This window comes from Maylandia zebra, linkage group LG18 (assembly GCF_041146795.1).
Source record: "Maylandia zebra isolate NMK-2024a linkage group LG18, Mzebra_GT3a, whole genome shotgun sequence".
Taxonomy (NCBI): Eukaryota; Metazoa; Chordata; class Actinopteri; order Cichliformes; family Cichlidae; genus Maylandia; species Maylandia zebra.
The window spans coordinates 9,629,827-9,651,574 of record NC_135184.1 but is presented as its reverse complement, the minus strand read 5'-3'; the positions used below and the strand labels follow the sequence as shown (position 1 = coordinate 9,651,574).

Genomic DNA, 21,748 nt, shown 5'->3' with positions numbered 1-21,748 from the left:
AATCAAAGGTTTACTATGGATTGAGTTAAATACACCTTTTTAATAGCATTAATCACATCTTACAGAGCCTGTGTGGAAGACAAACCTATTTCAGTATATTCAACAATCATAAACATTCATAATTTTCATTATACCGATAAAGTTTTCATTTATGAAAGACTTACAGTCATCAGGGTTTTACAGTGTTTTCAGTCACAGTGTTTTCTGCTTTGAAACACTTTAGCTCCCTCCAAATAGTTTTTAGCCACTTAAAGTAAATTGCACAATAATGATAATAATAACATATTTTTCATCTGGAATTTTATTTACTCAAGAATATCAGACATTTTTTTCTCATAATACATAGATTTCTGACAGATAGGATAAAATGGGTCTCTGACACAGTACTAAGCAAACAGGAGATCTAATAGTTAATAATTAAATAAATAATTAGTTTTGTGCTTAATTTCCAAAAATGTCTACAAATAAAATCTGAAAAGGATGAAATCTTATTGTAGTTCACAGTTTAAAACAAGCGAGACCTTTCAATGTCACATTTCCACCTCCCCAAAAAATGTTTTCAAACATTTTTTTGTCATGTTTACAATAAACGTTTTCAAAAACATGACAGCAAGTATCAATTAGTTGTGTTCAATTAAAACTTTAATTAGTCCCCTTTCTTGTTCTTTGTGAGTGATCACATCTATTTCCCTTTCATCATCCCCGTCTGCCTCGTTTGGGTTTGACGAGACTTCCTTCAGAGAAGAGAGGCTCCCACTGCGCAGGATGCCTTTACCCCACTGCAGAAGGCTGTTGAGCCCATCACTCACAGAGCCCTGAAGGTGCAAATGCTGTTTGTTCATAGGAGTGCCTCCAGGCTGGTGAATCTCTAGATCTTCAGCACTCATCCTGAAAACATGGAAGATACTTTAAACCCAAAGATGGCAGTGGTTGTGATTTATTTAGGAATGTAAAATCAAGCTATTACAACAAACTGTCCAGAATGGAAGTGTTAAATAAATTTTAAGTATAAAAATATACTTACATTTTCAAAATTGTAACTGAAAATTATGATATATTCCCATTATCATTATGTAATATTATCATTATTATTATATTATATTATCATTATCATATGGATTAAAATTTTTATAAAAAATGAAAAAGATTTTTGACAAGCTACAAAAAAAAAAAGAAAAATCAAGATAATCATAGAAGGATTGATATATAATTCCAGTTCTACTTATAAATAGAGTTCACAAATATTTACATTTTGAATAAAATACACACACACATATATAACATAACATAACAAGATGAAAGAGGTGGCTTGGGTGAGGGAAGTCTGGGCTTCTCTGCTCAGGCCGCTGCCCCCGCTACCCGAACCCCATAAGGTTCGGGTAGGGTGGATGGATGGATGAATGGATGGATATACTCATATATCTTAAATTCCATCCCTCTCACTTTACCTCATGTCATAAGTGGAGCCTTTGAATGCTGGTCTGAGGCTCTCCGCTGCTGTCGACAGAGTGTAAGGGATGGAGAAGTGTCTCTGCATCCAGTGTTTGTCCTTCACCATTGGAGCCAGATTCTGGTACATGTCGTCCACAGCCAGCATTGACACCTGCGGGAGAAAGAAAGAGATTTAACATCTCATTCTAGGTTTCTAGTAGTCATAATTAGGGGGAATGTCTGAAGGGGAAAACCTGAAAGTTTCTGTCAATCAACTGGTTCGTTTCAAAGTCATCATCATCTTCGCCAAATGGATTGATGATCAGCTCTCCCACCTACAAAACAGAAACAGAAACTGGACAAGCAAACAGTGGGAAAAAAAACTGCATGCGTCAGTGCTTCAGCATGCCTTTCTCCATGCAGCTGTGATATTCAGTAAACATCTCAGTCTACTGTTCCCAACTGATGGGTCAGGGGCCTCCAATTGGTCACCAGATAACTTAGAGGCTTTATGAGTTGAACAAAGAAAGTTTGCATACATAAGCTTGGCGTAGTTGTATTAGTTATTCAAGTAAAACCAAAAGACAATCTTGATAGGAAATCTCTTTTTAGAACAGCAGCAACAAAGACCTCAGCATCACATCATTGTTATTTTTTTTACTTTTCAACTGCTGTGAACAACCAATTTATGCTCATAAGGTGTATTTTATGAGCTTATTGGATGTCTTTTTTTTTAAAGTAAAATCATACAAAACCACAATGTTAAAACTGTCACAAAAAATAAAAAGTACATATTTCCCTCTGAAATATGATAAGACTATATTATAGAGCCTGGAATGGAAGTGTGCACTTATACATGATGGTGCTGTGTTACCTTGAGCCAGCCAGTGTAAAAGAAGAACTGCAGCAGGGTAAAAACAGGGACGTACAAGTCCAGTCTGTGGTCCTTGTAACCTTTCTCGGGATTCAGGAATTGTCGGCCAATCACACAGAAGCCAAAAAATGAGTAAACTGCAATAGTTACTACCTACACAGAAAAAAAAAAAAACAATGAGATAGAAAATTAGGGGTTGCTAAGTACAGTTGTGTCTCAGAAGGTAGAATCATCTGGTGATTTATATGAAATTGATGAAATCTGACAAGCACATATGTTGTTGAAAAGAAACAGCAGAAAGGTTTTGTCATGTAAAAAAACACATTTTATGTAATGATCTAGGCAAAAAACCTGAACTGGTCATGAGTTAAAGAAGCATATCCATGTGCACCACTAATATGATTCAGGACAACAGCAACATTACATGCTGATGGTTGGTTTAATCTATAAAAAAATCTAAAAAGAATCCAAGTTTTATTTGATAATTCCTTAATATGTTCTAGATATAAAAATCTTTGAATGTATTTAGTTATGAATCAAGTCTATAGTGATGTACAGCACTTAAATGAATGGCTCATATTTCATTGGCTGATCGTACCTGAGTGTAGACCAGAGGGATGCTTATCCAGTCGTAGTGGAACAGCAGACTGCACTTTGCTCTGTAGTTATTGAGTTCCTGCAGATGTAGTACAGCAGTGGAGTTTACGCACACTTTAGAGCCATAGATTATTTGTAAGTCATAGAAAATGTGTAGGTCTGCTCTTGTTGCATTCTTTAGTAAACTCCTCACATCCATCAGCAGCCTCAGAGCTATGTCGTCCCTCACTCGGCCCTCCTCTCTCGCTCTGGACGCCAGGTTTGAAAACCACGTCAGAGGCATCCAGTACTTGTTGAAGTCAGAGTGCAGTGACTCAAACTTTTTCAGCTCCTCCAAGGTCATAAATCCTGCCCACGTATTAGACACACTTAGTTAACATGATATATGAAACCATTAAATTACTGACAGCAATTAAAGTGACTGCAATAAACTGAACTGCATAACACTGAAATGTTAGTATTAGGATTTTATTCACTTTAAAATACAATGAAGTAAATGTGTTTGAGTTTTGGTCTGTTAGTTAAACTAAACAAGACTGAGAATCATGATGGCTGTTCTTTTTTTTTCCCATTTTTTCCCCCGTTGTAACTGACAAAATACTTGTATCCCAAAAGCCCCACTGCCCAACTCAATCTTAATCACACATTTTTACTAAATGGACAAACTCCTTATCCCTGTGAGGTGTACAGTGGTATATTGTGACCTATAAAAACAATTCTCTTGGCTGAACTCTTCCCTGTTTTAGTGCTAAAAATATATATTTCTGTGTGTTTATAAGTATTTGATGTGTAGAAAAAACTTATTTCAGCATTATTTTGTAACTTATAACTAAGATTTGGTGAAGTAAAAAGATGCCTGTGAGAAGTACAAAAGGAAGAAGTCTTGAGTAATGAGCCCTTTATTTTTTCCTCAGTATTGTCTATATTGGAAGCACTCTGTCTTTCTTACTGGTACATTCAGCAATTATTATATGTCTGAATATGGTGCAAAAGGTACATTTGAGATTTTTAAAATTAACTCGACTTTTGATTAAGAACTGTTGCTCTCACCAGCCTCCACAATGTGGTCCAAAGTTGGGAACCGCTTGTGAACTCTTGTGCTAATGGAGCGGAGAATAAGGACTGAAGATAAATTGGCATATCTCATGAGGGTTCGTCTCAGCAGACGGCCCTTCTCATCAGTCCCGTGGACGTTCCCAGACACCACCATCATCAGGTTGTCAGGCAGTGGGAAGCTGGTGTACTGACCCCACCACCTATTAAAGGCCAAGGTCACATAGAAACCTAGAATAAAACAAAAAAAAGAGAGAAAGTTCATGCATATGATTTTTTTTTTAGTTCTTTAACTGCTGTATGATTCATTCTTACCAAGCACAAACAAAACAGGGATGTAGTTGGTGTTGGTGAACTGATCACAGTAAAGGGCGATACGCTCAAACAGATCCTGCTGCCTCCGTGTGAGGAGAAACCTGTGGAGCAAATTAAAATTGTCACTGCGAGACAAACAAGCAAAGCTAGGTAAGAGTAAGAGCGGTATGAAAATGTGAATTTACCTGTAAAACAAACTGAAAAACAAATAAACACTACAAAACACCAGTAACTCCTTGTAGAGCAGCCTGTAGATGCTTCCCTTCCACCTGAACAGGAGCCTGGAAAAGCCAGCAAACCTGGCATTGGCCACCTCAAGACTGTAGGAAACTGTCATGTTTAAGCACCAAATCCCTGAAAAGCATTAAAAGGCATTTAAATGTATGTTTAATAATTACATATACATAAAAGACTTTTTAAGACCTGTCCTACCTCCACCTGTGCTGAATCCTGTTGTCCTGAGAAAAAAGTTTCTTCCTCTGGGCCTGAATTTAAAGCTCTCTGTGGCGCTGTCATAAATTAACACCTTAGTTTTATTACTTGGGAACCTGCAGCCTAAGTGAAACACACCTACGGTTACAGACTGCATGAAAACATCTCTTTTTAAGCTCACATAACTGGTTTGAGTGATCAGCAATCAAGTTATTATTCAGTAAAACCTTCCAGTAAAAGTTATAATCTATAAGGTTCTCAGTCAACACAAAAGTGTTAATAATTATTGTGTTAATTCCTCCTGTTAGTGCTGAGCTGACTTAAATATTTTTAAAAAGTTAAATTATTCTTACAGCTGTCATTTATTCTAAAAAAAAAAGATAAATAATAATTAATGATACACAAAAGCAAAAAACAAAACAAAAGACAAAAAAAATCTAGTGTTGTATCACATTAAGCAAACAGAAACACTAAATTATTACATGTCAGAGGCAGTTGGGCTTAAAAAATATATTTTATTTATATACAAATTATACATATACCTGTATAGGGCAGCAAGGTGTCATGGTGTTTAGCACTGTTAGCTCACAACAAGAAAGTCTGAATCCAGCATCTGTCCGAGGCCTTTCTATGTGGAGTTTGCAAGTCCAAAAACGTGAAGTTAGTGGGTTAGGTTAACTGGTGACTCTAAATGGCCCATAGGTGTGACTTTGAGTGTGAATGGTTGTCTGTCTCTCTGTGTTAGCCCTGTGACAGACGGATGACCTGTCCAGGGTGTACCCCGCCTCTCACCCCGTGCCAGCTCCAGTCCCCCCCTGACCCTGAAGTGGAGACGTGAAAGAGGATAGATGGATGGATAATCTATATAAATTTAGATTTTTAATGAAACTTGTACGCAAACAATTGGACTGCAGCTTCTTCTAAACTATGTATGATTTATCACACTCAGGAATGCATTTTTTATAAGAGCAGACTTTATAATAATCGTGTATAATGTTACATAATGACGTCATTACAGCTCATATTGGATTGTAATCTCTGCAGGGGAATAGCTCTTTATATGACTTCTAAATATTTAGAATTGAGGATTTATTTTATGATCAAGACTGCCATCTGTTTTATAAATGTATCCATTTTATGTGCGTATTTGAGAGGATTATATCAGCTGTGTCAGTTTTACTGTTTGATGATGTATTTATTACTGTTATTGACTTGCTTCGTCTAGTTATCTGTAAGGCTGAATTACGTTTTAAAAAACTTGCATGTTAAATTTTAACATGCAAAAATTTAACATGCAAATGTTGTTGCACAATTGCACAAATCTGCTGTTGTTTTTTAATCATTTGTTCTCACATAATAAAAAATGTGGCGTTTTAAGCTATATGTAATACTATTCTGACTGCTGTATGTGCCTTTTCTTTTCAAATAAGGTTTACTTACATATGTAAAGTAGAAAGCAATATTTAAGTGAAAATGCACTGCACACTTTTTCTGTCGACATGCCTTTTTCTGATGTAACACAAATAAGTACTTTGGACCTGCTATCTCAGCATCCTGCCACAGAAAATCAAACAGAGCGCACACAGATTGATTGCTCAGCAGAGGCCGCTAGGTGCGTAGACTGTGTTATTTACTGGTGACTGTGATAGCAACAGTCTAAACATCAGAGCTGTCAGAGGTGTCCATCCCTCCAGTCTCCGTCCTTTGTAACTGGTTGCTGTGCTTAGCTCACTTGTTTGTTTTTCACATAGTTACAGCTCCTCACTGTAAATCAGACTCTTCTTTTCCAGCCCTGCTTTGGACACTGGTTCTGTTTGCTCACCTCTGAGTGGACATTTATGAGGCCATGTATCCTCCACTGGAGCCTGGATCAGCAATCACTGTGGACTTCCCCATTCCCAGCCTGAATCCGAGTCTCACAGTGTTTACATTTTTATTTGCACTGATTTTTGTTTTACTAGGAGATTTAAAAAATATATATATATCCACGCTAAAAAAGAACTAATCTCAATTCCTGACACTAGGTGGCATTATTGTAATGTGCAGCATGGCTCTGAGCCTCAGCCCTTAGGCCTGTATTTACTTCATAAACAGAGACACCCAGAGGCTCCTTTATTGACAGAAAACAATCAAAGGAACATCTGACATATTTAACACTTTGTTTGCATTTTATGTCAAAACTCTCTCTTTATTACTGGTTCCAGAAATCTTAAAAGTCTTGCTTTTTACTTTGCTTCCCTCGTGAGTATCAAACTGACACACAATGGTTCGTCTGTGATCTTGATCTATAGATGAAACACACGCCCAGATTAGCATCCATGGATACTCAGACAACTGTTTCAGCCTAGTCATTTCCTGCCTTTGGCTACTGATTGTGGCTAAGATCTCTGAGAATGGCACTTCCATGCCGATCATTTTGGTAACCCAATGCTGTAATTACAACTTCCCACGGTGAGTGAAATTAGAGCTCAAAAGAGGGATTTCAGGTAGCTGGGGTCAGCCTGGGTCATTGCCAGGGCAGAAAGGGGAACAGAAAAAGATTAGGAGTCTGTTTTCAGAGATACTGAACACAAATACTTAAAGACAAGCTTTTATTTCTCTGTCAACAATATTAAAGTGTATACACAATCAACATAGTGCATCTTCCTGTATAAATGTGGTTAAAAAAATCAGTGCTTTTATTACATACAGTATTGCCATTTTACATCTGAATGATTACTAATGATTCAGCGATACTGAAGACGTTACGGAGTGTCAAATATGTAGCTAATGGCACAAAATCTGTCTGCAGCATTTGCAAAGTGTTAACATTACAGAGAATCAGGACACAATTTTGTCTCAGGCAGATATCTGACTCATTGTCAGTTTTACAGCATTTTTACTGAAAAAACAACAACAACGTTACACTTAGCCTGTCACCACAAAAACAAGCCAACGTAGTTTGTTTTTCTTTCCTTTACAACAGTAGCCTTTCTTAATGAAAGTAGACTGACTAATTATAAAAAACAAACAAACAACAAAAAATCCCAAGCCTTGACTTATATTTGACACTTTTAAGACATCTCAGGCTGTTTATCAACTGTTTTATGAATTGATAGTTTATTAGTTTTCTTTTTTCTTTTTTTTTTTAAATCTTTGTTCAAAGACAATAAAACATATACAATGATTTTGCTGGTCCGGACTTAAGATTAAACTAGCCTACATAGCCTATTAACTAAGATGTCTAACAGGCTTTTTAGGCTAACAAACAGTTTGTCAAACAAAGCTTGTTTATGTTAAAATGAAGGAGGGTTATAAAGTTTGATTACTTTTTTAAATATTCGGATTCCATGTATCCTATTATTTAATTTTGGCAATTTTAATTTCCCAGCAGGACTAAATTTAATCAAATTCAAATATATTTAGTCTAAATGTTACGGCCCTAGCAGGGCCTCCTTCTGAAGGTGCCTGTGTGGGCGTGTCCCACCACCTCTTCTGCCTGAGGTGCCACACTTCCCTTTTGTGCAGCTGACTCTCGTCAGTAATCAAGGAGATTTAAGCCCAGGGAAAGGTGATTTCTGGGCCAGAGTGCCATTAGTGTGGTTACAGCTTGTGAGCTGAGTGTTTTTGGTGGTTTTCAGCTAGTGAGCTTCATGTCCGTATTTGCAGTTAGTGAGCTGCTCTTTCTTTTTGGCTTACGTTTTACTTTATTGACAAAAGCCTGAGTTTTGTTTTCTTAAATGGTGATAGCGGCTTGTCCGTCTCTTTTAGTTGAGCTACTTTAATAAAACTCTTTAATTTAACCCTCATGCCTTCTTGTCTCCTTTTTCTGACCCGGACACTTTTTGTTACTTCCCCCTAACCGCCTAGACCCCTCAGGGGAACGTAACACTAAAAAAAAAAAAGTGTGCTTATTGAAATGTATTTGACACTAAGCAATAGCACAACACAAATGTCCAGTAATTTAGAATGTAATTTTAGAAACATGTAAACCTTTGGACTTGTAGGTATTTATACAGTCAAAAGTATAGTTAAGGTAGTGAAGTTGGCGCTTTTTTATGCCTCTTCCAAAATTTCAAAAGTTAGCATGTTTGCTAACTAGCAAGAAAATTAACCAAATATATGATTCATTTACAACTTTAGAATGTGGGTTTACAGGTTACAATAAAAAAAAAAAAAGGTTAATAGTACATTCACCGTAGCTTTCTACTGTTTTTAAATGCTAATCCTGAATGTTATCAGTGTGGTTTAGCTAAAGTTATCTTATATATATCAAGCTTTGGCTAAACTTTAAACAAAACAAAACTGGAGAGACCACATCATAAGAGACTACTTCATTCATTCTAAATTAAAAACACACTGTTTCATATATGAGGTAATACGAGGTAAGGTTTACTTATTGCTAACTTTACATGTAGCCTTAGCCTCACTCTTTTTATGCATTTTTTGTATACACCAAATACATTTTTTTTAACATTAGTCATTTCAATTAATATTGAGAAACCATAGACAATATTTTATTTTTACCAGTTCATGAAGTAAGTTTATTATTAGCTAAAATTCATTTGAATCTCAGTGTTGCTTCAATGTAATTAGCAAAATAGTCAAAACAAATGGTTTTTTTTTTATATATATATACAAGGACACATAAGAACGACAGTAAGTTAAAAAAAAAACTAAAAAAAATGTTTATTAATTGAATCTAAATTATAGAATTTGATTTAAACTTTTAAAATGTGGTGAAATTCAGCAAAACTCTCTGTCACACGGGCTTAGGTGACTTAGGAACTGTACCAAAAACCTCCTTGTGATTGCTTTGGCTACTAGCAGGTTGCTAAAGTTTGCATTGAAGACAGACTTCACTGCAAACCCTTGCTATCCAACTACCAGTTGTTAGTGAAGATTGAAGAAGCGTAATGTAAAATAGGAACTGGAGAATGTTCATCTTCACGGAAAAAGTGTGTCAAACGACTGAAACTAACAGGCTTGAACACACAAAACTTCACTTTGAAAGCAAAATGTCTCAGTTTCCAGTTTGCGTTGCACTCTTCACAGTTCTACAACACTTAGTGAGGAGTTGGCGAATGTTTGCAGACAAGTTAGAATGCTCCATGCAAACTACGGGCAATCACAGCAATCTGTTGGCAATCAAAGTAATCACAGAGGTTTTTGGTGCAGCACTATATACCGCTGTCTGATTAATTTTATCCAACAACACCCAGGAAGCACTTGCCAACTATTCAGGAAGAAAATGTTTTTCCTTAGCAACCTCTTGCTAGGTCCCCAACCAGTCTCCAGGGCTGTGTGACTAGAACTTAGACTCCAGGAAATGTTTTGTCTTTAGTGGTGGGGATAAAGACAAGACATTCATGTAACAGAGTACAACCTGACTCTAACAATATGCTAACTTGTATATAATTTTTGCATGTTTGGCCAGATGAAGGTACCGAAACTACTTGGTTAGTTTTAGGAAAAGACTGTGGAGGAAAAGACTGTGGATTGGGTTAAAATACTACATTTATGACTACCACAGGATAAATGAGGCAAATTGTGTCCATATTTACAAACAAGCAAATCACATTTCATGGCTATTTCACAAATTGTGAAATTAAATTTTGTCAGCAGGTTATTCAGTCAGAAATAAAGTCCAGTACATAACTGCTGCCAATGTAAACCTATGACAAAAATATAAAGCTTGACAGGCACTGAAATAATAACCAGAGAATAACATCTAAAATGCACAGAACTGTACATCAGTGGCATGTAGCTGTATGTCCCTTTTACATTAACATAACAACAAGCTGTTTTGTGAATCAACTGTCTTTGCATTTGTCTTTTGACCGAAGAGCACTTGGCAACCTTACAATGTTGATATATAAAGCTTAAACGTAAAATATGTGAAAACTCATCTGGAAAATACAGATCAGTTTTTTTCAGTTGCAGGAAGTTCCACACCCTTTGCTGCACCCTCAGTATTTCACTGAACAAAAAAACCAATTAGCCTGCGAAACCAGCAAGTGTGAGAGCGAGACATCCGTCTGTTTTCCACATCTTTGATAAGGATCGAGTGTCCTACACTGTCACAATAACCCTGCTGAGCACTGTTTTCTTTCGTGCAGGTCTCAGCTCCACTTTACCGAACAAGCACTGCTTAGATTTGTATCTTAAACCAGCATTTAGGCCCAACCGCCATGGCCTTTTTCAAACTCTCTGCACATTTCAGTGTGTGACGCAAAGCAAGCGTCGTCATCTTGTCTGTCCTTTTATCCTCCCTTAACAATGAAAGACACATAAAATTAGATTTGTCATCTTAGCTTTACATTCTACATTTAGCTCTAAATTAACTACGAACATAGCGGTGGGATTAGTCATTGTTAAGCACCTATATTTCTGGTTGTGCAGCTTAATCAGGAATTCTCTTGTGTTCGGTACAACAAGTCGAACAGGAATGGCCGGAACAACGACAGTTGTGTGAGGTAAAGAAAAAGTAGACACAAAAGGCTGCTGTACTTAGCAGTTAAAAATATATCCTCGTTCCTTGTCTTTAAAATGACATTAAATGCACACTGCACTCGACTCAGTATTAAACAGAATAAATCTATTTCCGCGTTTTTCCATAAGCGAAAAAAAAAAGAAAAAAGGAAAATCAGGCCTCCCTTTTGAGCCGTCACTGCGTTCCTCGGGTCCCACAGGAAAAGCTCCAGATTAAATCACTTCCTCACACATTGTGATACTGTGGAGGCTGGACCACACTGTCCCTGTAACTAGTTAATGCATTGTTTTGATTTGGCTGTTGTTTTTTTACACACTAATAGGAAATTTGGGGAAATACATTTATTTTTTCTACCCAGTTATAGACTGATAAAGCTCCCTGATCTGTGTGTTACGTATGGAGACAGAGGTAAAGGAGCATTGTTCTTCCTAGAACTGAGGGCTTCTGGACTGAGATCTCAGATGTAGTATATCCACCTGATTATCACTAGATATAATTTAACTTAATGTTATTTTTTTATGCTAGAATATAAGAAGTTTTATGAAGGAGCATAAAAGTGATTTACTTGCATTCCTGATCAGAAAATTTAATTTTGCTGTTTGAATGTTATGTTTGATTCATTTCTGGCCTCTCACTGAAGTCCAGTATACTGTCTCAAATTCAAGTATGAAAAATTTAGTTCAGTGAATTCAGTTATTTCAGTTGTAAACAAGTCTTTGAAAGATTTCTGAAATATTTGTGTTTTCTTAGTTTTTTGACAGGTGGTCTAAGAAATTTGTAAGGTACTCTATGTTGGATGCTTGTAGTAAAAGCCAAAGGTCTAAATTGTGTGTATAAAGCCTGCGAGCCAAAAACCCAGGCTTCATTCTGCTTTTAGCATTTGTTTTTCTCTTTTGTTTCTCCTCTAGGTGCTGTATAAATGTCATATAGAGTGGGTAATCGTAATATGGTCTAAGCACACAGCTATAGCTGCGAGCACAAAAGCCTCACTCCTGCTGTTCAAATCTGCTCCTTCTACAGGGCAGCCAATCAGAAGAAACTTGGCTTAAAGGGAGATAAAAAAAAGTCTTGTTTCAGACATAGAAGAGCTGACCAACATAACAGGTCTTCTTTCGATGAAGGGCAAAGAGCTATCTGGCTTTGCCCAGGTTAGACATCAACATACTAGCACCTTAAAAAGGCCCAGTCAAACCAGAATACTGAAAACATTAAATTTGTATACATTTAGTTACCCAAATTTATGCCTCAAAGCAAGCCAACACAGCAGTGCTGGTTTTGAAAGAAACCAAATTAGTGTAAAGTAGATGTTTTTCTGTGGGTTAAGAACAGGCGCATCAGTGTCGGCTGCATTTGACTTACAGGAAGTCCTTCACTGCTAATTTAAACTGCACTGTTATCAATGCTGTGCTTTTCCACCTATGACAAGTCAACATGTCCACTGTAAAAAACAACAACATGTATTTCTGCCTCTGATCACTGACACTAATACATGTATGAATTTATTTCTAAATAAGCTTTGGACTAGCATTAGCATCTTCATGTTAGCGCTTCCCTGTTAGATGTAAAACTGTTATCAAACCTCCAAAACTAATTACAGAAATCTTGGTATTTCCAGGCTTTTAAACTTAAAAACGTAACTTTATTTATTCCAGACACAGAAGCAGAAATAAAAAACTTCTAAAATACCATGGCGTGAGCATGCATCGAAGCCATGACAGATTTGTCATTTATTGAGCTACAGTGTTGTTTCTGCTTAACTTTAGTTTCTGCATTTATCAGATAGGGCAGTACAGACAGAGCAGGCCCTGCTGTATCTTTATGCTATGGGAGGCTAACTTCTAGAAACTTTCTGTGTGTTATGACACAAGTATATGACTATTTTAAGGAAAACTCTTTTCAGATATTTGAGAGAATCAAGTGGATCAGTTGCCAAACCAACTGAGACTAGGTAGTTCTGCTCTGATGAAATAAAAAAGAAGACAGACAAAAACACAAAGAAGGACAGAAACCTGTAGTAACTTTGGCAGGAATATCTTAAGACCTCATCATGCAGGAAGTTGGTTTGAAGGCACCATGTGAATGCCACATATATTCTAATAAAGATTTTTTAAAGTATTTCCTGTAATGCTGATCTATTCTTTGGTGGAAGATGATGTCGCCACATTCTCGTACTCGCCATGGTCCGAGTCCTCCAGTTCGATACCTGGCACCAGGTTGTAGTACTCGGTTGACTGAGTCATGTAAGCTTTCTCCCTGTCAGCTGAGTCTTTCATCACTTCTGTGACACTCACCGTGTCCAGCTCTGTATTATTGGCCCCATCAGGCTCCTGGGAGCCTTGCCTCTCCTCTGTGGAGCTGGAGCGGCACGAGGTGACTCGCGGAAGAGACTCTACTGAGCCCAGCTTGATCTCCACTTCTTCATAGATGTCCCTGGTGCTGCCCAGGAGGGCGGATGCTGGGCGAAGCAGCAGCTGGTTCTTCAGGATCCCCTCTCCAGCTTTACCCTGCTCAGCCGCTGAAGGCTGCTGTTTGCTGCGATGCTTCTGGCCGTTGGAGCTGGAACTGTGAGGCCTCTTTTTTGAGCTGCTGAAAGTAGGCACTTCTTTTTTCTTCCTCGTCCTCCCACAGCACCAGCAGAGCAGCAAGGTGGACAGGACGAGGAGGGGAAGGACAATGAAGAGCGCTGTGAGGCCGGCTGGCCGACACGCATCGGAAACCTTCACCGACAACACAGTCCTGCCGGCCAGGTGCCAGGGAGAGAAGCAGGTCATGTTCCAAAGCAGATCCTGCAGTTTGATGGTGCGATTAGCCTCCCTTCTTGCCTCCAGGCCTTCCACTAACAAGCAAGAGCAGTCCCAGCGGTTCCCATCCAGCTCCAACTTTTGAAGCCTCGGATTGTCCAATATAGAGCTAGGGAGGAAATTTAGCTGGTTTTCTTGTAGAAACAACTTCTGGAGGTTGTTGGAGTCCTTTAGAAAGTCCCCAGGAAGCTCCTGAAGTAAGTTCCCAGCCAGATCCAGCTCCTTCAGACTGGGCTGTCTCCCCAGAAACCCACTTGGTAACATTTTTAGTCTATTATGACTCAAAAAGACCTTCTGCAATGCAGAGGCCCCAGAAGCCTCTTCGCCACTGATATCGAGAGAGCTGATATTACAGTTGGAGAGATCCAGTGTCACTATGTTTGTTTCATTGGTAAACACAGACCAGTCCACACGGGTGAAAGCAGATCCAGAGTAGTTCAGGCAACACACATCAGCAGGAACCTTGGAGGGAAACTGGGACATAATGGTGGCTCCTGGACAAACACATCCAACAGCAAGTCCTGTCTTCACTAGCAATATGAAAATCAGCCGGAGACTCCACTGGAAAACCATCTCTGAAACAGAAAAGACTGTTAAACCCAGCACAGAAAACATGACTTCATCACTACATATTGGTGCTCTGTCTGTTACTCCACCCTACCTGTTTCCTTGTCTCTAGGAAGGGATCCACTTTATGTTGGCTAACAGAGCTGGAATTATAGTTGTAAACCTAGCAGCTCCTCCTCCAGGTTGCTGTGAGGATCGCAGGAGTTGGCATGGTGACACGAATCACTGGGGATCAGTTGCTAGCTGTGAGAGAGGAAACAGATGCTTCTATGACTCTCACATGAAAGTAATCTCTTAACTGGCAGATGGGAGTTACACATGCATGAGTGGAGTGAAAAACCGGACTCTAATCTGAGAAGAAGGTTATCTACACAGACTTAGACCCCCTCAAATCTGGATCTATGTCTCACTTTAATGCCAACATGTCAATAAACTTGCTCTTTGAAACAACCTCCAGCATTTTGGTGTTTATGGTTGAAGTTGATTTAACTGTGTGTTTGTGTAAACCTGCTTGTAAGAATTAACTTTGTAAGGTAAATACAGTAGTACTTAATAGTTCAGTTTAAGCCTGAATTTTTGTTTAAATAATTATAATTAATTATAATGCCAGTCAGAAACACCCAAGCTTACTAGCATGCCTTGTAAAAAGTGATATACAACTAAAGTATAAAACTGTAGTTAGAAAATTGCTTGAAAGAAAGTCTTAAAGACTTCACGTGTGATGCAATTTACCAAATGCACAGTGTACAGGATGTACACGCTTTATACATGGAGATAAAAATGATGCTGAGGTTCATTATGGTCACAAAAATGCAGCAGGGTTTCCCACAGATTCTGAGTCTATTTGTGGAAGTTGGGGCCGAGCATGTGTGTGTGTGCACTCGACGGGGGCACATGCACACTTCTTAAGTAAATAAACTGAAAAGACTACTTGGTGACAAATAAATAACAGATTAATAAAAGCAGCAGTTTGTGAGCATGAACTCTGTGGACATGAGCTGCACTTGCTCAAGGCAGCTTTGATTCACAGTAACTGTACCTGTAACTTGTACCATACAGAGTTTATATAAACCATGCAGATAAATATAAATAGCATCCATAGCAGATTTGAGCTATTCCCAGTTTGTGTTCTTTCTGTTAAATTTGGGGCTTGAAAAGCCCACATATTGTTGCTGTGATGGTTTTTCCAGAATCCTCAGTGACTCTTTGGACCACCGGGATAAAAATATGCCCTCCAATGAAGATAAATGAGATTTAGAACCTGTTTACAACATTTCTTGGAGCGAAAAATCTGTCTGTGCAATCAGCGAGCTGAATATTTTTACTTCCAGATGTAGAAGAGTCTGTGGGGATTCTTCAGAACAACAGTAAGTGCTTTTAAATTACCTTCTGGTGCATTTAAACTTTGCTGGTTAATTTAGTTTTGGAAAAACAAATGGTTACCTCAGTGAATATATGCTCTTAATGTCTGTGTAGGGCACAAACTGCACTTAACTTCAACAGCAAAATACAAATGTGCTATTTTTATCCATAAATATAAACTTTGTTTTGTAGCGTCTGGACAGGTTCATTTTGAAAATGTACGGGAATAAACAATTTCACAGCACGTATAGTAAAAAACGAAGATGACTCAGAGGATGGTACCCAAAATGTCTTATTTCACTGTAATTTCACTCCATCGTAATTACTTTAAACTCAGGTTTCATCCCTGCCGTGTGTCTGGCTGGGAGAACGTGACACGACAATATTTTGGAAAACCTGCACTTGGAGACACAAATAAACTAATTGCTGGTCACTTCCTAAAACTCACATGTGTACTGTGACGCCGCCTGAACATGAAAGCGCATGTGGTCGGCATAAACAAGGCCTTTCTTTTCCAAATGACTTACATGTGAAGCGGGCAGGATGACACCAGCCGGGACGGAGACTGTGTTTGTTTCGCCCGCCAAAAAAAGGAATGCGATAAATTATCAAACAAAAAAGCAAGACCCACCGCGGTCTGCCTGTAGACCTCATGTAACCATGGCAACCAACATTTGAAACCAACTTAAGGTAGGGACGGGCTTATCCCAAATAACCTTCACACAACTAAGTCACATGGTAACAACTGGCAACTAGTTACGGTTTCTTCCTGGGTTCAAACCTGAGCAGGGACCTTCTGGGTAGAGTGTGCATGTTCTCCCCGTGACTTTTATCTTAACTTATTGTTGCTCTTTGCTCACAAGCTCAAAATCTATTAGTTGTTCCTTGTACAAGACCAGGGGGTTAGGGCCTTGCAGTCTGTGACTCCAAGGCTCTGGAACAGATTACGACTCCAACTCTGTTTAGCTGACTGAAACTTTTCTGTTTAATCAGGCTTTTTAATTTGTTTTGTTTTCATTTAACATAGTTCTCATCTTATATTAATTGTGTTTTAATTCTTGTACGTGCTTTGTGACTTTTATGCCTGTGAAATGTGCTACAGATATAAACTTTACTTACTTTGGATCCCTGGTTTCTCCTACCCCGCCTATCTCAGCTCAGGACACTCTCACCAAAGAGATTCCTAATCTCAGCCAAACTCCAGATGCCAGAATTAAACAAGTGATAGAGAATTTATCTGAAACCTTCTAAAACAGGGGTCCCCAATCCCAGTCCACAAGGGCCGGTGTCCCTGCAGGTTTTAGATCTCACCCTGGGTCAACACACCTGAATCACATGATTAGTTCATTACCAGGCCTCTGGAGAACTTCAAGACATGTTGAGAAAGTAATTTATCCATTTAAATCAGCTGTGATGGATCAAGGACACATCTAAAACCTGCAGGGACACCGGCCCGCGTGGACTGGGATTGGGGACCCCTGTTCTAAAAGAAGAACATTTGCTTTTCTTCTAAGCTGTTCTCTGGATTTTGGACCTTTGTTTGGGGAAAACAAGACACAAATCTTCAAGTCTCAGAAAGCTCAATGTATTTTCACTATTTTGATGTCTTATATCAAAACGGGTTATATATTGAACCCACTCTATATAGCGACAGCACTCCCTGATAGCAGTGCGCTCCCAAGCAGCGAAATGCAAATCATTAAAACTGCTCATGAACAGGTTGCTGTGTTTGCCCGTTTGTTCCTCTTTTCATTTTCTCTTTTCAAATATGGATAACCGTGTTCTGACTGGGAATATTCTGTGTGAATGTGTTCTAAATAATTTTGATTGTTTTGTTTACTGGTTCCATTTATCATACTTTTCTAAATGATTAAATACATTCTGGTAGAAATAAAAAGGGGGGCTAAGGCCTTGAACGGGCCTTTGATGTGTCAGTGGGATGTGTCCCAGCTAAAGAGGCTTGCCTTGAATCGTGCAGTCTCAGAGGCTCTACTGCCAACATCCTGGAGTTGGACAACACAATTCCCAGACCAGAACCAACCAGACATGTCTATAATTCCTGGTTTACTCAAGTGTAGCGTTTTTAATAATTTTCTCAGACTCTTCCAGATCGTGAGTGTGCTCCTCTGTAAAACCAAATGTTCTCCTGGACATAAAAGAGGCACAAATGGCTTTTTTTCAACCTTGACTTAAAATATCAGCACAGCAGCGAGGCTCCTGAACAAATGCAGGAAGTGAGCGTCAGTGGAGAGAAATAATCTGCCTTGAGCTGATATCTGCCGCTTGTAGAGATGATCTAACATTTCTAGTATGAGTATGAGGGAGGATGAGATATGGTCGGTATGAAGGAGGCTGTATATGTTAAAGGGAAAGTCTGTATTAAATGGGATCTTATTGCACTTCTGACAGTGAAAACAGCTTCATAGAGAGTATAACAGCTTTAATTGTGTATTTTAATCGTCACTTTAGACTAAAACTAAATTCTTTAATATTAGCATGAAGTGACTTTGAGTAAAACACATCCTTTACAGGGAATAGCTGATTTTTCCCAGCAGAGCCAAGCTGTTAATGTGAACTAGAAGTTTAGAAACGATACAGCACTGCAGGATCTTTTAATGATATCTGCTACATTAAAAAAAAAAGTTTGACCAAGATCCAGACCGAATGACACATTTTACAGTTGAAAAACCGTAAATTAACCTTGTTAATGTTCTCTGTAACAATAAAGTACTATCCCTTAATAAACCTGATCCAGTGTGGCTGCACTGTTATATCTTCTTAATAATTTTCCAACAGATACATCTGCACTCGGCTACTGATATACTGGTCTAGCTTTAGCTGTCATATTGGACGTAATGGCTGGTATGGCAACAGAGCAACAGTCACTGGAGACGAGTTTCTGGACACCTGATAAATGTAAAGTCATTTACATCATTCTTGTTTTGGTTTGGTTTGTGCAAACTCCTGAGACAAATATCTGTCCTCTTTAGCAGCTACGTGCTCCAGTGTGTTCACCAGCTGGTTTCTAACTTTGTGTCTGCAGTTTGGTGCGAAGCCAGCAGTCCACAGACAGTTTACATAGCTTTTTAACACTCAGGAGAACAGTGAGAGTGAACCAACGCTGGCCAGAAAACAAAAGATGAGCTGAAAGACACTAAAAGTGAGGGGTGAAAACAGTTATATCAGTCATTTGCTCCTTCTGCCGCGAGCATTCCTGGGATGACAAACAGGCATGTTTCCACTTCAGAGGAATAAAATCTGAATAAAATATGATCACTTCCATCTCCATATTTTTATTTTCTCATATTTATTCAGGACGAATATGGGAACTTGAAGGTCTCCCTGCTGGAAACTAAACATCTAAATCTGTTGCAGAGTACATGTGACATTCACTTGTGCTGGGATGCTGATTAGTTGATATATGGAGTAAAGCGTCATTAAAGGGGACTTATCATTCTCTATAATTCTTTCTTTTTTTATTATACCGAGGCTCGATACAGCTCCTTGGTTCTGAAACAAATCATTGCCTTTAAGGCAAATTGCTTCTGATTGGCTGCTCTTCACAAACAGAAGGTTTCACAGCAGGCAGTTGGTGCTTCTGACCTCACAGCCAGATCATTGTTTGGGTGGATGACTATATTATTATTATACAGAGCCAAGAGCAGGAAAAACTGTCTTTAAAAACACTGAGCTTTTTGGCTCACGGGCATAATACTTACACTTACTCTGACATCAGTTTTTAACACTCCGCTCATGTTTAATATTAAAATCCAGTCTTCTAATCGTATATGTATGACAGAAACAGACAGAGAGCACGTTAGGTCCAGATTAAAAAGCAGACATTTATTGATAAATCCTCAAAAAATAAGGAAACAAGACAGCAATCACCAATTTAAGATCTACCAGTGGATGTTCATATGTCATCATTTGAACAGAGCCTGTATAGTGCTCTGTTTATTTATAATATGCACCATTTCATTTGCATGTTGCACAGCCCTGTGAGAAATCTTTGTTCTAACTGATGGCTATCAAGACCCAGGAACATCCCTCTGAACACGGAAAAGGAAAATGCGTGAAGGAAATAATTTGCCTGGAGTTGGACACTTTGGTTCAAATGTTCACACCCGAGCAGGAGCCAAGTCTGGACAGCTCTTGTATATGTGCAACTAAGTTCATGCAGTCGCTCGTTAAGATAACTGCATGTCTGAAATGTCAAACTCCCATCTCGCCCTGATAACAGGGGCAGTGAAAAGGTTATAGGGTCCCTGCTGAGCAGCATCTGACTGACATGCCTTGTTTGAGGTGTCAGTCAGTCTATGTCCAGTATTCAGTGCAAACATTAGCTGATGAGCTGATCTTTGGATTCTGACACTACACACAAACATAAGTCACTTGCTGACCTTTGCAGATCTTCTGAGTTACGCCTTTAGGAAGATTTAAATCTGGAGAACAAGGATGATCTCACTGACCAGCAATGTGAGTTGCTACATCCTCTCTGGGAGCAGAGCTTCCTCTGAAATAACGGTCTCCATTCTCCTTCATTTGAGCAGAAAATATCTGAGCTAAATTAGAGCTGCAGCTGACCACACACTGGGGGGGGGGGGGGGGTGATTTGGGGGCTTATTGTGTAAAATTTTAATTCTCCAAACTCAGTACTGTTAAATATTCAAATGTAATTCAATAATTACCAAAATCAAATTAATTAAATATTCTAAACACTTATTTGGTGTATGGTCGACTTTCTGAATGTGATTGGATAGCACTGGGTCACATAGGTCCGTGACCACCTGCAGTGCTTAAATCTGGCCACTGTTCACCATAAAAACACATTAAAAGCATTATTCTACGACTCGGACCAAAACAAAGTGGCTATAATTGAAAAAACAAACAAACAAACAAACACGGGAACACCTCCTAAAAGTTAAGTGAAGGTGCGTTTTGACGCACAAACACGCAGTCCATATTTAAAACACATCACCTTACCTGCGATGTCAGCTACAGGCGTGTTGCGCTGAAACCCTGATGGACGACTCGAACATCACGCACAGCCACGGCAGCAGCTCCTCTCTCCTCTCTGCATCCCATCAAGTGGTCCGTCTGAAGGGCTTCCCCTCTTCCAGCGAATCCGGGGGCGCGTCTTCCTCCGAGAGGAGTGTGGAAACACAGCCTCCTGGTTGTGTGAGGGAGTGTATCTTTGTGTGGGTGTTAATAAAGTTAATCCTTACACAATGTGATCCTTTATTTGGTTGAAGACGACAGATTGAACCCTCGCTGAGCACCGGGCAAAGTTTAACTGAAGCCACTGAAGGTGTGTGATGTAGCAGGGCGCCACCTCTTGGTTGAAGTCGTTTTCAACATTTCACCGACTCAGGATCGGATGAATCCAGTGTTGGCGTATTTTAAATAATAAAAAGCAGATAAATATAAACTTGAATTCTAGCAAAATTTTGTAAAAATTGAGTGCATATGTTGTATTGGTTATTTCATGCACTAAAAACAGCTGAAAGTGGCTGAGAAAAATGTCTGACTCGTATAATCCACAACCCACAGGATGCTGCTGTTCCAACAGTAAATAATCAGAATCAGAACACTTTATTAATCCCAGAGGGAATTACATAAAGAACTATTAATATCAAAAATTAATTAATGGCACAAGTAAACACACTTGTCACTTTAGCAGGGGTACAGATACTTTGGCAAGAGTTGAATCAACGATTCAACTTTATTACTCAAGTAAAAGTGAAGGAGTATTGCCTCTGAAATATAGGCATTTATTAAAGTCAGACTTATATACTGGAAGATTCAAAAATTCATCTTAGAAACTTCCGATTGTTCCAAGTCCCA

The 21,748-nt window shown here is 38.7% G+C and overlaps 2 protein-coding genes across 2 annotated transcripts; both read right to left on the bottom strand.

The window, feature by feature from the left end:
• Window positions 1–299: 299 nt before the first annotated feature.
• Window positions 300–4,607, bottom strand: best4 (bestrophin 4). Its single transcript, XM_004555370.2, has 9 exons — window positions 4,456–4,607; window positions 4,271–4,371; window positions 3,953–4,186; window positions 3,096–3,250; window positions 2,904–2,981; window positions 2,306–2,458; window positions 1,686–1,766; window positions 1,449–1,603; window positions 300–888 (listed from the first exon to the last, which is right to left on the bottom strand). The coding sequence occupies exons 1-9, from the start codon at window positions 4,605–4,607 to the stop codon at window positions 621–623; spliced, it is 1,377 nt and encodes a 458-aa protein (XP_004555427.1). The 3' UTR covers window positions 300–620.
• Window positions 4,608–7,266: 2,659 nt separating this feature from the next.
• si:ch211-106k21.5 (uncharacterized) lies at window positions 7,267–21,172 on the bottom strand. Its single transcript, XM_004555217.3, has 3 exons — window positions 20,888–21,172; window positions 14,637–14,785; window positions 7,267–14,550 (listed from the first exon to the last, which is right to left on the bottom strand). The coding sequence occupies exon 3, from the start codon at window positions 14,546–14,548 to the stop codon at window positions 13,307–13,309; it is 1,242 nt and encodes a 413-aa protein (XP_004555274.2). The 5' UTR covers window positions 14,549–14,550; window positions 14,637–14,785; window positions 20,888–21,172; the 3' UTR covers window positions 7,267–13,306.
• Window positions 21,173–21,748: the final 576 nt, after the last annotated feature.

Excerpts from the sequence above, each read along its gene's own strand:
- best4 (XM_004555370.2), bottom strand. The coding sequence starts at position 4,607 with ATGACAGTTTCCTACAGTCTTGAGGTGGCCAATGCCAGGTTTGCTGGC. Across the intron at positions 2,982-3,095 it reads CTCTGAGGCTGCTGATGGAT|GAACTCAATAACTACAGAGC; the intron begins GTGAGGAGTTTA and ends CTACATCTGCAG. Across the intron at positions 889-1,448 it reads GGCTCCACTTATGACATGAG|GATGAGTGCTGAAGATCTAG; the intron begins GTAAAGTGAGAG and ends CCATGTTTTCAG.
- si:ch211-106k21.5 (XM_004555217.3), bottom strand. The coding sequence starts at position 14,548 with ATGGTTTTCCAGTGGAGTCTCCGGCTGATTTTCATATTGCTAGTGAAG.